Below are 16,546 nucleotides of genomic sequence, written 5' to 3' on the forward strand. Positions count from 1 at the left end.
GCAGAAAAGCAGTAAAAGGGGTAGGCAATTGGAATTAAGTAACTTGCCTCGAGTCACACTGCTGGAAGTGTCTGAGGTAAAATTTAAACCCAAGATCCTCTGTCTCTAGCCACCTAGCCCTATCCCACATTTAGCTTCCTGATCAGAGGATCTGCATTCTCTGAAGTCTACATCATGGAGTTTTTTCATATCCCACCCTCCTTTTTTTGGTGTGAGGTACAAGAGTTAGTATTGATAAAATGCTTACTGGAACTTCCCAGAGCTAGTGTAATCCTTCTTCTATGAGACAGTCTTTTAGTATCTTAAAGAAAACTAGCTTAAATTTTAGCCTTAAAGACCCCTGGCTCCTCACATAACCCAGCATGGAGACCTTGACTAGTCTAGGTGTTTTCTGTTGGGCTTGTTCAAATTTGTCAGGACAGAGGAGACTCATGAAAGTGGTCTGACCAGGTCTGAGTACAAAGGTTTTGTTACATAATTTATTTTGGACATCATACTTCTATTAATGGAGCCTGAAATTGCATTGGATTTCTTTTGGCAGCTAATTCATATTGTTGGCTCATATTGAGTTTGCAGTGAATTAAACACCCAGGTCTGGTTCCTATGAACTGCTGCATAGTTTGGTGAGTCGTATAATTAAAGCTGTAGAGCTGAGTAGTCATAGTCCCAAACTGGTTGGGGCCCTGGCTCTGCCATTTACAAACTATGTGACTTCACACTTATCTTTATGAGGGTTCATCTTGTAAGTTCTGATCAGTCATTCTAGCCTGTCAAAATTATTTGCAGTGTCATAAAACCAAACCTCTATTAGCTTTCCCTCTCTTCTTTATGTTATCTGCAGATTAGATGGAGTGAATTCAAGGTTTTCATCTTAGTCAATGCTAAACATTTGGAATCAGATAGAAGTGTGTACAGAACTGTGCTGCTCACCACCGGAGAATACCCTCCAACTTGGCATCTGTTCATTAGTTAGGGCCGTGGTTAATCAGCCAGTTCTGAAGCCACTTGACATGGAGCCCATGTTTCTTTCTGACCTGAGAATCAGCCCAAGTGGCCGTATTGATGGGAACATAATTAATTCTCTCCAAAGGACTACAAGCTAACCCCTGAAAATATCTCTGAGTCATAGCTGTTCTATTAGGAGCAAAATTTCTTAAGTTTCTTTCTTCAAGATTTGACCCTTTTACTCCTGGCTTCTTTTCACATTAGTTAGGACAAGATGAGGTCTTGCAACTGCTCCCCTTATGAGTAGCTTCTCACGTATAGGCAGTTTGGGGGATGATATTAAGCCCCTAACACTGAAGAGATACTTTAAATTCTTTAAATGTTTAAGTAATCTGTGTTTCGACATGACTTCAAGCTTGTCTTTGAGAGAGACAGAAAATGTTGATCAAGAGAACACCAACAAAGCTCCCCCAACCCCAAATGACTTAAGAACTATAATGCCAGTCCATTCTGTCCTTAAAAGGCAACAGAGATAGGTAGAACACTCTTTTGTTGAAGCTTATCCTTTCTAAGAGTGAATAATCATGGTTTGGAGACTGATAAGAAACTGTTAAGTATACCTTCTATTGGACTAGTCATGTCCCATATGGACCATACTCATAAAATGAGGTCTCTTTGAAAAGAAAAAAAAAATATTTACCTAAGTACAAATGGAAAAATAGTGGTAATTATCTGCAGCGTTCATGTGTCTTATAAGCCATTTTGGAGGGTAGAGGGAGAGGCATGGAAGGGGAAGAAGTGTAGCCTATAATTGGACCAAAACTGTAATTGCATTCACTCATGTATCCAATTCCTTGCATTGCTTCTTCCATGTAGTTCATTAATGAATGGTGTGTTTCTGAGCCCATCTCAATGGAGTTATCTCTACCACCCTCACCCCCACTCCTTCTTACACCATGCAAGAAATTGTGTAAACACCTAAGACTTCTGTACCTTTTTTTTTTTACCACATTTTCCTAATGCATGTCTCTGGTCATGTGTATTTTCCCTAGAGTCAATATTAGTCTATTGTGGTACTATTTGTCTATGTCTTTATTGCAGGCAAATGTCTAACACATAGCTCTTTTGTGACTCTCTCAATGCCTGTGTCATCAAAGATGGCAATTTTTATGATGTTATTTCTGGAAACAATGTTTGATAACACTATAGTTGAAACTCCTAAATACCATTTTTAGTGATTCTTGGACATTTACTTGGGGCAATGTGAAAATAAGACATTGGTAAAAGGGAATGATGGGTCACACAGAATAGTGAAAAGGTGCAAGGTTTAGTGTCAGAGGACCTGGGGTTAAAGCCACATGCTACAGCTTCCTACCTGTGTGGCACTGGGCAAATCACTTAATCACCTAGGTTTCAGTGTTCTTACCTGCAAAATGAAAGATTTGGGCTAGTTGGCCTCTGTGGTCCCTTCCTGCTACAGTCTGTGATCCTTTGAAATGCCACTGATGCCATTCTGAACTTTAAAGTAACTGAAAGTGAAGGGAGAGGGGGGGGGAAAGTTTATAATAACTCTGATTAATGTTATAGGGAATGATTAAGATTCAACAGCTGAAGAAAGAAAGCAAACATTCTATTCTAAGAATAGGAATAGGGACTCTGTTTATTTGGGAAGTTGCTTTAAAAAAATATAAATGGGTTTGTGACAAAAGGGCTTCAATTTAAATACTTAGTACATTGGCTCTGAGTCCCAGACACCCCCATGACCTCTTCACTGCTCCTAAACCCATAGTAACACATGCCAAAGAGAATCAGAACTTACCTCAGTTATTTGAAGAGCTCATGAAAGATGAACAAATCTTGTTATGATTGTTCCTAACATGTAGATTGGGACCAGTGAGTCTAGTGAGTAAAACTTTAAGGGAAACAGATCCAGAATTAATTCTAGGAAGAATGGCCTAGTAATTGGGACTGTCCAACAATGAAATGGGCAACTAAGTGACACAGTAGATAGTACCAGGTCTGGAGTCAGGAAGTCCTGGGTTAAAATTTGTCCTCATACACTTACTACGTGACTCTGGACAAATCACTTAACTCTGTCTCAGTTTTCTCATCTATAAAATGAGTTGGAAAAGGATATGACAAACCACTCTAGTATCTTTGCCAAGAAAAGCCTAAATGGGGTCATGAAGAGTCAGACATAACTGAAACTACTAAACAACAACAATGATACAGTATATTTCAGGACATAACACGTTTTCTATCACTTGTGTTCAAGAAGAAGCTAGATACCCTCTCAAGATTATGAGATTGATGCATTAGGAAGAAGCCTGGACTAAGTGATTTAAGATTGGTGAGTGGCAGTAACCAAAGAGAAGACATCGGTTTTCTATTTTCTATTTTTGTTTAAAGATCTGTAATTATGGTAGAAAAAATTTATAGTTTTATATTTCCAACAGCTACTATGTAGCTTGACATGATATAATTGGAAACAATCAACATATGGCAAATCAAGGAATAATGTGATAGAGTGCCACCACCCAAAAATAAAAGAAATGGATTAATATAATCTTAAACTCCTCTAAAAGAGGAATGATATCCAGGACTATGAAAGTAGTAGTTTTGCTATATTTTGCTCTGGTCAAATCATAGCAGGATATTGTATCCAGTTCTGGGTGCCACAATTTAGAAAGGACATTAAAAACTCAAGGAAGGGGCATCTAGGTAGCTCGGTGGATAGAGCACCAGGCCTAGAGATGTTAGGATCTTCTGGGCTCAGACACTTCCTACCTGTGTAATCCTGGGCAAGTCATTAAACCCCAGTTGCCTAGTTCTTACTACTCTTCTGCCTTGGGACTGATAGTATGGATCCTAAAACAGAAGGTAAAGGTTTAAAAAAAAGAGAATTCAGAATATGGATCAGGATTGCAAACCATGAAAAGACTGGTTGAGAGATTTGGCATGTTTATCCAGAGAGAACAAGATTTAAGGAGTATATGATAGCTGCCTTCATTTGAAAGGCTTTTATGTAGGGGAAAAAAAGACTTGTTTTGTTGGTCTCATTGGGAGGAACCAAGAATGAGGTTGAGAGCTGCAAAGAGACACATTTAGTTGTGATTTAAGAAAAAACCAACCCCCAAAAAACTACTCATTAGAGCTATTCAAAAGTAAATGAGGAAGCAGGTATTCCCTTAATAAGCAACGGCTGGACCATTTCTCCAAATATGTCTTAGATTGGAGTCTTTTCTGTATATTGGTTGGATGCTTAGATGGCCACCCAGAAACCTTCCAACTCTGATATTCTCTGATGATTCTGTGACTAGAAAACTGGTCAAAATTGGATAATCTTCTTTCCCAGAAAAGGATTGATAAATATCAAAAACTCTAACAAAATTAATATTCTTTTTAAAAAACCTTTGCTGCTTGGTGAAAATTAAATTTGTATAGTCTTTATATTTATAAATCACAGAATACATTTTATACTTATAAGTTATCAGGAAGATCTGATGGGTGGTCATTTTGTTCTGATAGTTTATCTTTTTGGGTCATCCTTCACCTGAAAGATGCTGGCTAAGTCTGACAGGCAGGCTGCAGCTTGAGTATGATTAGTCTCTAAAGTTTCCATGGGGACTCAGGAACCCAGGCCAACTCATTTTTACATTGGGGTGCCAGGGAGGCCTCTATTGGCCAAACAATATTTTTACTGTGTGTCTAGGGAAAAGAGAGAGTAGAGAGATGTGAGATGAGAGGACACCAGATGATTATGTAGTTTTCTCTTCATCCCACAGACTAAATAGCAAGCAGAATGTCCCTTAGAAGATGGAACCTGGGAAGGAAGTGAGCCTATGTCCTGTCCCATTTTGCTATTGCGAACCTAGAGTGATGGTGAGAGGGTGGGACTGAAAGGCATAATTGATTTTATAGACTCTTGGACATGAGCCTACTCCCTTAAAGGTGTACTTAAAATGCTCTGATCTATATAGTCTCCAATCATCCCAATGAGAAATCCTCTTCCTTCTCCTATCCCTCACTTGCTAAAGGAAGCTGGTTTCTCAGGAGACCTCCTACAAATAGACCCAGAGTTAGTTTGTCAAATTGAAAGGTGAGGTGGGAAGAATTTGATTTGGGGGTTCATGAGTGATCAAGAGAGCAAAACAATTTTCTGGGTTCTTGGAGAGAGAGGGCAGAGGAATGCTAGCTCTAGTCATTCCCCAATATTCTGAGATCAAGCTTTTCCTACACTTTACACTAATCATTGATTGGGAAAGGAGTAACTAAGTTCTCTTAATGCAATGAAAAACATCTCCCAATCATTCCCACCTTCTTGTGGTTTCCTTGAGTCAGATAATCAGGTTGAATGGTGGATACTGGAGTTTTGATAGAAGGGGGAGAGAAGTCTGGAGACTACAGAGCTGTGACACCAGAGGTCAGCCTATTGAATGGTCAAGATGTTGTTGTTCAGTTGTTTTTCAGTTCTGTCCAACTCTTCATGACCTTATTTGGTGTTTTCTTGGCAAATATACTGGAGCGGCTTGCCATTTCCTTGTCCAATAGATTAAGGTAAACAGAGGTTAAGTGACTTGTCCTGGGTCACACACCTAGTCTGTATCTGAAGCCAGCTTTGAACCCACAAAACTGAATCTTCCTGCCTCCAGGCACAGCACTTTATCCACTGTGCCACCTAGCTGCCCACTGCAATGCCAATGAGTGTAACAGGAGAAGAGACTCTTCAACACTAGTTTACTGAAGGGATTTTCTCTTTTATTCATACGAACATAAAGATAAGTTTAGTTATGATTCTTCTTTCCAAGTACCCAGAATTGTAACTCTGAGACACAGTGAGATTTAGCTTAAGTTGGTAAGCTGTTATTAAGTGCCTACTGTGTACAAGGCATTGCAGATGTTTCCTTTCCTCAGAGGCCAGAGTGCCTGGTAATTCCAGCTTGCTTTGAGCTCAAATGTAGGACCAAGCCTTTCTCCTGTGCATTATGCTCCTGTGGAGAACAAATTAGGTCCAGATAGTTCCTCTTTGGTTCCTTCAAGTCAGGATTAATTTTTCCCTGAAACAATTAACATCATGATACATACTTTCAGCATGCCCAGGTAGTGTAGTATATAAAGAGCTGGCTGATCTCTAAGTCAGGATGATCTTAGGCAAGTCATTTTTCCTCCGTATATCCCAGACAACTCTTTAACACTCTCATTTCAGAGCTTTTACAGATCTTCATTTCCGTTTCCTCCCTGGGCATTCTTTAATGCCAATGAAATTACTGGTTTATAAACACACAATACACATATTTGTTTACATAAAGAACCCATAGTCCATGCCACTGGACTAAAATAATGTATAAAAATCTGTCTCTAAAGCAGGGGTTTTTAACCTGGATTCCATGAACTTGTTTTTTGAATATTTTAAAAACTTTATAACAACAGAATTGTTTCCTTTGTAATCCCACGTACTTTACTTTCTGCTTTTAAAGCATTATTCTGAGATGAGGACCATTGGCTTTACCAGAATGCCAGGGTGTCCAAGGCACAAAAACAGGTCTAGATGTCATGGAATTTATTTTCTTTTATCAGGATAAGTCTATCCCCAACATTCTTTTAAAATTGTGTTACTGAAGCCATTTGGAAGAAGTTGTTTTTGCTTGGTTCATAACCCTAGCCAGTTAAAATTGCACTGTTGGAGTGGAAGAGAGTTTCAGCTTTCATTTGGGGGGATGATTTTTGTTTGGTGTTTTGTTTCTTATTTTTGAAGGAAGGGAAAAAGATAACTCTTTAAACCTCGTGATGGCTCATTATGAATTTCCAAACATTCTTTATAGCTTAGAACACAGCCAGCCTTCAAGCAACATCGGCATCGCCAAAGATTCAGAAGTTTACAAGATGTTACAAGAGAAGCAGGAGCTAAATGAGCCACCCAAACAATCCACCTCATTCCTGGTATTGCAAGAAATTCTAGAGTCTGAGGAGAAAGGTAAGCTGTGTTTGTCATTTGAGCAGTTGCCCAAGAGTCTTGGGGTGATTTATTATTTTCTTTTTTTTTTAAGAAAAAGTGATTCTAAATTTAATATGCCATTTCAATACCAAGTACACATGAGTGGAAGCCATTTGTAATATAATTAGTAAATTTTCTATTTTTCAAAGATTATTGGATAGCTACCAAATCACTAAGCTATAAATATTGCAATGGACGCAGTATGGTATTATGGATAGAGAACTAGCCTCAGAGTCAGAAAAACCTAGGTTCAGGTCCTATCACTGACACATACTGGCTGAGGTTACCCGTGGCAAATCACTTAACCACTCAGCATCCCATGGAAACTTGGTAAGATCTAGTTGTGGAACATTGGCTGCTCTTCATTGGTAGGGGAAAAGTTTCCTCACTGGAAATCCCCTATGTAAATGAAATCACAGACCTGGTCCAAAATTCCCCAAATATCTCACCCCGTAGCCACTCCATTGGAGTCTCCGTTAGGAGTCTTCATCTATTCATCTTTTTTTCCTTTTCCTTCTTATTAGGTCATGGTTAATGTATACTCTACTCTGATTCTATTTTTTTTTTTTTGCATCATTTCATTAAGTTCTTTCCAGTGTAGGAGCCACTGAACACAGAGAAGGAGTTTGCCTAAAGGTCTGAAAAAGAAACTGCTTTTGTACAAAATTGCCCATTAGAATTATTTCCTATTTTAAAAAGCTGAACTTTGAGCTAGAGACTTCTTTTGTGGTACTTGTGTTCTATGTAAATATTTGTCTTAGGGTCACAGAGATGAGTTCCTTAGAAATGCTCAAATCCAACTTCCTCATCTTATGGAGGAGAGAACTTTGACTTAGATTGGTCAAGGGACTTGCCCAAGGTCATGCTATTAGTAAATGAGGGAACCAAGACTCCCTTACTTATAAGCTTTGTGAAGGTTTATTTTCCCCTCATGAATTGTTTCCAATTATAAAGTTTCTCTCTCCACCCCTTTGGTTTTCTATAAGCCCAAATGCAGCTTTCCTGTTGGACTTGGAAAGGATGTGAAGGTCTGAGGGCAAAGGACGATGACAGGTCTGGTTAGAATGAATCAGAAATAAAACCCAGGCTCCCTGCTTTCATTTCTGGAGGACAAAATGTGGTCTGTTATACTAGGAGAGAGAAGGGGTGTGCCATCTTTAGTTTGTTTTTGTTTTTTTTTAAACCCTTACCTTCCATCTTGGAGTCAATACTGTGTATTGGCTCCAAGGCAGAAGAGTGGTAAGGGCTAGGCAATGGGGGTCAAGTGACTTGCCCAGGGTCACACAACCATCTTTAGTTCTTAATGCAACACAAGGATAATGGATAGGGGGTCCTGCCAGAGAGGGTATGAGTATGGTCCTGTAACCATTCTGGACCAGGCAGATCTAGAGAGCATTAGGAACTATTTCAGACAGGATTATCAGAACTCTAGAGTCCAGGGTTTGCTCATTCCCCAATTCCCTAATCCAATAAATATCCTTGCTGATGAGCCAGTCCCCAGGGCTTCTTTCTTTCAGACAGACTTAGATACCTTTTCAGGTTTCTTTTCAATACTTTGGGCCTTGTAATGTGCCTCTTTGGCTGCCCTGGAGACCTTGTTCTTCTTCATTTCATGAGGGAGGCAGTTACAATGGAAAGGGCACTTCATTTGGTGTCAGAGGAGCTGGCTTTGTAAACTGGTTCTGATACTATTCGTGACCTTGGAAAAGTAATTTAATCTTTTGGGTCTTCATTTTCCTCATTTATTAAATGAGTTCTAAGGTTCTTTCCTGCACCAAGTCTATTATCCATGCATTTTAGTTTTTTAATTTGAAAAAATTTCATTTAATTAATTTAGAATATTTTCCCATGGTTACAAGATTCATGTTCTTTCCCTCCCTTTCCCCTCCCCTCCAGTAGTCAACATCCCATGCATTTTAGACTCTTCTGTCCCTTTCTTTCCTTCCCTCACCTCCATCTTCTCAGAAATGTTTATCTTTTTCAAAGGTAAAAGAAAGGAGGTGGTAGATCCTAGGAAAGTACCACTGAGAAAAGACCCCGTGTAGGTTCTTTCTGTGGGTTCTTTAAGACTCATTAGAGCCACTAAAATAGAGATTCTCAACCTTTTTTTGCATTGTAAGAAACTTTCTACTTCTAGATTCATCCTCTGCACCCCAACCTCCATCACCCTTCACACTTTTCATATCAGTGAACCTCAAACCCTGCTGGAAAAAAATCTGTAACATCCTTGTTTCCCTTAAAGCTGTCTCAAAAATTCTCATTTCCACTTAGATGAGAAATGACTCAAGTGGTCACTGATATAAGCTCAGTGCCTGGCACATAGTAAGGGCTTAATAAAACCTTATTTGATTAATCATTCTATTCCCTGTTAGGATCCTTTTGGATCTTGACTGTGTCGCCCAATATCTTAGCTTTCCCTCAGACACAGAAGAGAGTATAACATTAGCATCTGCCTCATCGACCACCTGTTTGCTAGTTTGCTCTCTTATTTTTCCCTCCTGGGGAGTCCTTGTGAAAAAGGGGATTATTTGGCAGTCATTGAGGATAAATCAATTTCTGGACAAGAGGCTCATTGTATTTTTTGTAGTGAGGGAATAAGACAGCACTCAGGGAAACCCATTTTAGAGGCTCTCTTTTAGAAATTAATTCTGAGGGCAACTAGGTGATTCAGTGGATAGAAAGGTCCTGGGTTCAAATGTAGATTCAGATGCTCCCTAGCTGTGTGACTCTGAGCAAGTCACTTAACCCCCATTGCCTAGCCCTTACTGCTTTTCTATGTTAGAACCAATATTTAGTATTGATTCTAGGATGGAAGGTAAGAGTTTAAAAAAAAAAAGAAATTAATTCTGAGGATTTCTGATTTGGTCAACCTGGATCCAGAACAATGTGAAGAAGAAAAAAAGAACTTTCTAGGGCAGGCAGTCTTCTCCTGGGCTTATGAACTTAACAACATTTTTAAAAAATAGTATTTCAGTATTATTAACTTTCATCGTAATCCTATATATTTTATTCTGTGTATTTAAAAACATTCTGAGAAGGGTCCAGGGACTTCATCAGACTGCCAAGAGTCCATGATGCAAAATGTTAAGAATTTCTGGACCAGTATTAATAGCAATGCAATGATCCAGAACTATTTGGAGGGGCATATGAGAAAGAACACTATCCACATTCAGAGGAAGAACTGTGGGAGTAGAAACACAGAAGAAAAACAACTGCTTGATCACATGGGTCGGTGGGGCTATGACTGGGAAAGTAGACTCTAAACAACCACCCTAGTGCAAATATTAATAATAAGGAAATGGGTCTTGATCAATGGCACATTATACCCAGTGAAATTGTGTGGCAAATACAGGAGGAGGGTGGGGAGAGGGGAGGGAATGAACATGAGGCTTGTAACCATGGAAAAATATTCTAAATCATCTAATTAAATAAAATTAAAAAAAAAAAAAGAATTTCTGGAACCAGGGAAGGCCTTGCATATAAGGCAACTAGGAACAAGAAGGAGACAGCAGGGATGAGATGATATCAAGGGGGGAGGGGGAGTACTGAACAGCTTTTCAACTGGAACAGCCTGTCACATAGACAGGGAGCAATGCATGCAGGCAGATGACTGAGTCACCAATGCCTACAGCCCATCTTCCTCCTGCTACCTGATTCTCTAATCAGAGGAAAGCTGAGGGAGTCGCAGTCTGGTTCATTCTAGCATGAGAGAGTTAAGAAAGTTCTTAGAGGCATTTGGTTCAACATCCCACCCAGGATTCAACTTTCAAAAAGTCTAGCCGAGAGACCAGGAATTGTACAGAGTTTATCAGAAATTATATGTGGGGTTGGGGGTGGGCAGTGGAGCAAATCTCAACTTAAAACAAACAAATCTCCAATCACTCGCAGACTGAAGTAATTTACAAAGTACAATACAAAGTACAAAGTAAAATACAAAATCTCCACACAGCCTGATTTCTTGAGCTTCTACATTTCCTGAGATTGCTGAATTTCTTATATGATTCTCTGTGCCTATCACAAAGCTGTCCATTTCAGGAGGCAAGGTCCTTGCGATTAGGGAATGTCTTTTAAAGTAAGCCCCATGAAGCCATCCAAAGGGCCCCTGAGAGTGAGAAAATAACCAGTTTCTGTCCTGAGTCTGTCCAATGCTAAAGAGCTTTCCAGAGATACTAGATTTCATTTGAATCAAAGCATTCTTATTGTTTGGCATCAAAGAGAAGCTTGAACAGGATCCACATAAGCTGTGGTAGAGAGTTAGTGCCAAATCATATTGATTTTACCTTCCCAATATCTCTTACATCTAATTCTTCCCTCCAGTGACATGGCCACCTCTCACCTAAGCTTCTAAATTAAGCTTCCTAATTAGTCTCCTCCATTCTATTCAATCTATGATTCACTTCTTACCTGTCAAATTGATTTCCCTAAAGCCACCAGTCTAATCACATCATTCTCTTGCTCAAGAAACTTGTTGTTGTTGAGTCATGTCCAACATTTTGTGGCCCCATTTGGGGTTTTCTTGGCAAAGATAATGGAGTGGTTGGTCATTTCCTTCTCTAACTCATTTTACAGATGAGGAAACTGAGGTAAACAGGGTTAAATGACTTGACCAGAGTCACACATCGAATAAGTATCTGAGACCAGATTTGAACTAAGGAAAATGAATCTTCCTGATTCCAGTCGGCTCTTTCTTTACCCACTGCTCCACCCAGTTGCTCTCAAGAAACTTTAGTAGTTCTTTATGGACTCTAGGATGAAGTAGAAATTGCTCTTTTTGTTCAGTAAGACACTTCCCACTGAGATGCTAAAACTATCTTTCTAGACTGACTTTCTATCACTCCCCCTCACACATTCAGACTGGCCTCTTTGTTGTCCCCTGTTTCTTTGTGCCCTTGCAAGGCTTTCCCTATGCCTACCACATTCTCCCTCCTCATTTTTACCTCTTAGAAGTCTGAGTCTCCTTCCAACTCAAATGCCACCTCCTACACAATGACTTTCCTTATTTGTAACTGCCCCTCTGCCCAGTTTTTAGTGACCTCACTGTACCTGGAATTATTTTATAAGTTTTTTGTATTAATTTATTCCCCTATATCCTAATCCAATAATTCAGTAAAATATAAACCCTGAGAAAACACTATTCATTTTTTTACCATTTCTTAAGAAAGCATTTCATAAATGAGTGAATATTGAATCAAAGAACAGTAGACTGTCAGAAGACCTCTGTTACAGTCCTTGTTTTGTCTTTAACTAGCCATATGACTATGGAAAAGTCACTTTAACTCCCTGGACCTCAGTGTCCCCCTTTTTTTTTTCTGTTCGCCAATGAAGTGGGCGGAGGAAATATACTAGATGATCTTTAAGGCTATAATGAGCTTTATCTGCAGTTCCAGTAAGTAGCACATTTGTGATGGGAACAGGAGACACATGACTAAACGTAGAATCCAGTTATTGTAATTCCTATCCCTCCCCCTTCCTGTGATTTTCAGTGTTGGTTTATACATTCCACAAGCAGCAAAATCAGCTTAAGAATATGTCACCAGACAACACATCTCCGAGAAACTTGGTTACTTTTTCTAGGACTGTCATCCTGCATTGGTTTTCAATGGGAAGTAAATGTTGTAAATGTTTCTCTGCTTACTGATGAATCAGTGCCATTCTTTCAGTCCCAAGAAGCTGAGACAAGTGTTTATACTTAATAAGACTTTGTTTCAACAGCTGGTTTATGCTTTAGAGTTGTCCAGGTAAAGGAAATCATTGCTGTTTCCTCCTTTTCATGGTGGAGTAGGCCAAAGATATCCTGATGTGCTAACGTCAGGGAAAAAGAGGAACATTTTCTGGATGGACTCCCAATGCTTGAAAAGCATTGCATGCTAACAATGTTGTGTGTGTGTGTGTGTGTGTGTGTGTGTGTGTGTGTGTGTTTCCAAATTTTAAGCAGACAACAAGGTTACAAGAACCATAGACTTGTAAGGCCGATCAAACAAAAAGATTTTAGGGGCTTCAGGAAGAGGTTGGGTTTGGAAAAATCACTTCCAAAATGTTTAGCAGAATGCCTAGCACTTAGTACAGTGCTGGTACATAGTAGATACTTAATACATGTCTACTGACTGACTGGCTAAAGGAAATGAGTGAAACCGATTAGATAATTAAGACTCTAAAACAATTAAAAATAATAACCAAGTGTTTGATAAACCCCAAAATACAAATTGTTAAGGGAGAGACTACCAGAAAACTGGAAAAAAAAAGAGCAATCTGGCAGTAAATAGATTTAGGCCAGCAGTTTATACTGCATACAACAATAAACAATGGATAAGAGTCCTTAACATAAAAAGTCATATAATTTTTCAAATTTGCCATCTTTTAGATTTATGGTTGGGAGGGAAATCCATAAGCATATAAAGGATAGAGGACACCACAAAAGACAAAGGTGACAATTTTTTGTGAAATGAAAAAGTTTTTGCCATGAACAAAACCAATGTCCCTGGAACACTATATTTCTTTAAACTCTTTCAAATGGGGGGAAACTTGTAAATCAGATATCTCTGATAAAAGTCCAAGAAACTTAGAGAAGTGATACATATATTAAGTGGAGCCATTCATGAATTGATAAACAGCCTAAGGATACGAACAGTTTTCAGAAAGGAAATATTACTGACACTATGAAAAAGTTACAAATCACTAATAACAAGTAATTAATATTAAAAGATCTACAGGGCTACTTCTCTACCTTCCTCTATAGCATAGACCCATCATACATCTGGTCTGGTGACTTATGAGCCACCATGCAGTACAAGCACCTTTTTTTTTTTTAGTACATCAATAAATGCCAAACTGAAACAATAAAATCTTTTTAGTTTTTCCTTCATTTGTTTGTCTCATGAGGGCCCTAGGACTGTATCACATTGCCTCAAGGTTGATCCTTAATTGGCTCTCTATGAATTGAGCCAATGACCAAGTAATGAACTTTTAATTTTTACTTCATCTCAGCTGAAAAGGATCTTTTTTTTCATTGCTTTGGTTTTCCTCATCTGTAAAATCCAATTGTACCTCTTCCTAGTGACCAAGCACTGTCAAATACTAAAGAATGAGAGAGAGAGATAATAAGGATACTAGATTTGCATTCAGGAAAACCTGAGGACAAAAGCCACTTTTTACATTTACTTGTTGTGTAACTTTGGGGAAATGACTTACCTTCTTGGAACCCACAAAATGGAGATGATAGGGATACTTTGTAACATCTACCTTATAGGGTTATTAGGGGCTCAGATTTTAAAATGTGTAAAAATACTTTGAATACTTAAAATTTCTATGTAAATAGTATTTTACTCTCCATCTTACTTTATATGTTCTTCATATTTAAGGGGACCCCAATAAACCTTCAGGATTCAGAAGTGTAAAAGCACCTGTTACCAAAGTTGCTGCATCAATTGGAAATGCCCAGAAGCTGCCCATGTGTGACAAATGTGGCACTGGCATCGTGTAAGTACTTACCCTCTCTCTCATCTGTAATAAAATCCCACTTAGGAATCACTCACTTATGCATGAATAATGCCAACTGTTTCACATCAAGGGTATATTAATGCTCTGCCAAATGGGTACCAATTGGCAGGTGAGGTCCATGGGAGAGGAAGCCCTTTCCCTTTCCCTTGTCTTCAACTGACCTCTGAGTTCCCTTTCACTTGTATATCTGTGATCCTACCTTCCTTTTGCTTACATTTCCCATCATTTTTGGCTGTGAGAAAAAGGTGGTTTCTATTTCTTTGACAGGGACCACGAGTCCCAGCCCTAGGCAGAGTCCACGAGGCAACTGGGTATAAGAGACAGAAGATCGGTCTTGAAGATAAGGAGATTGAGGTTCTAGTATTATCTCTCTGACACAAGTTATGTGATCATGAGTGGTTTCCTCAATTTCTCTGAGCCTTAGCCTACATATTTTTTAAAATGAGCGAGTTAATAAATAAAAATAAATTAAAAATAAAATAAAATGAGTTCATTAGACTTGATGACCTCTAAGGTCCCTTCTGGCTCAAAATCTATGATTCTTTGATGTTTATGGGATGGTAATCACATAAGACTAACAGTACTTTTTTTTTCACAGTGGTGTGTTTGTAAAGCTTCGAGACAAGTATCGGCACCCAGAGTGCTACGTGTGCAGTGACTGTGGAACCAACCTGAAGCAGAAGGGCCATTTCTTTGTGGAGGACTGCATCTATTGTGAAAAGCATGCCCGGGAGCGAGTAACCCCACCTGAGGGTTATGATGTGGTCACAGTGTTTCCCAAGTAGACCAGTAGGCTTGTACACACAAACCTTTTCCAATCCTCACTATATTTTCCTCTCTCTGGTTCCCTTTGCATTTCTCTCCTAATGTCTCTGGCAACTGGCATGGTTTTATCGCTGTGATATGAAACCTTTCTCTTTGCCTTAGCTAATGGGATATCGCCCATCCCAGGACATGCTTTCTAAATGGTGGGCAGCTTGGCCTTGAGTCTTCTCAACAAGCATCATGTCTCCTTGCCATGCTCCACTATCTCCTGCAAACTGCATCAGATAGAAATTCAAAATAGAAACAAAACAAAATCTATTGGATGTGGAATTGATCTTATAGTCAATAAATGTAAAGAATTTGACCAAATGTATGCTATGTGTCATCACCTAACCATGGGCTATAAGGCTACAGTTGGACCAAACTTTAAGCTAACCCTTCTCACTCACCTACCTTCACTTCAGGTGTCCAGCCACTCCCTTTGGAGTCTCAGCATCACTTCAGAGAGACTGAGGATGGGGATAGTCTCAATGTATAGATAATCACTGGAGTCTTTAGAAGATGAGATTTCTTTCTCTTACCCCTTGAGTTGAGGGTACATTGAATACCTGGAGGAAAGAAGAGTAGAGTCTAAAGAATTCATGGACTCTATATCTCAGCGATACACTGCACCATAGGAATGGGGAACACCTAGGTAGATTAATTAAACAATCTTCTTTAGGGTTTCCCCAGGCTTGGATTTTCCTGAGCTTTACTTAAAAAGACCCAAGGCTTCCTTCCATTTTAAAGTTCTTCCTTGTCTATTCATTCCTTGATACTCGTGCTAGGACACGTTGGGGACATTAGAATTAGGTTGAAAGGCTCATCTCTTACTAAAGCAGACAAGGAAATGGCAAACTACTTGCCTGAGTAAATATATAAATCTGAAGGCTTATGCATAGGGAAAAGGCACTAGAACTTAGCATGGAAGAATAGGAATGTCTTAGGGAGAAGAAGGTGGCCCTTGAGCTGAGCTTTGAAGGAAACTAGGGATTCTGAGGAGCCGAGGTAAAGAGAGAATGCATTCCACGTATGGGGAACAAGTTCAGCATAGGTACAGAGGACATTTACATAATGATAAGATAGGAGATATTCTCACACCAGGATTGCTATCTTATGATCGATCAAGATCAAAGCTGAAGCAGTATACAGGTGGCTTTATTACACTGGAAAGCAGTATGGTCCAATGGTCAAAATGCTGGATTTGGAGTCAGAAGACCAGATTCAAATCCTGCCTCTACAACTACCTTCACCTTCACCTCTGTGGTTCTCAGTTTTAGCATCTGTAAAATGGGGGAGGGGAAA

General features: G+C 39.2%; 1 protein-coding gene across 1 annotated transcript in view; it reads left to right on the forward strand.

Annotated features, from left to right (window-relative positions):
- Window positions 1-15,571, forward strand: part of PDLIM1 (PDZ and LIM domain 1) — a 45,834-nt gene extending 30,263 nt beyond the window's left edge. The window contains exons 5-7 of the mRNA XM_001367103.5: window positions 6,768-6,919; window positions 14,299-14,416; window positions 15,036-15,571. Coding sequence (XP_001367140.1) covers window positions 6,768-6,919; window positions 14,299-14,416; window positions 15,036-15,222 — 457 coding nt within the window. The 3' untranslated portion in view covers window positions 15,223-15,571. The remainder of the gene's footprint in view (window positions 1-6,767; window positions 6,920-14,298; window positions 14,417-15,035) is intronic.
- Window positions 15,572-16,546: the final 975 nt, after the last annotated feature.

The sequence above is a fragment of the Monodelphis domestica genome, chromosome 1 (genome assembly GCF_027887165.1).
Source record: "Monodelphis domestica isolate mMonDom1 chromosome 1, mMonDom1.pri, whole genome shotgun sequence".
Classification (NCBI taxonomy): Eukaryota; Metazoa; Chordata; class Mammalia; order Didelphimorphia; family Didelphidae; genus Monodelphis; species Monodelphis domestica.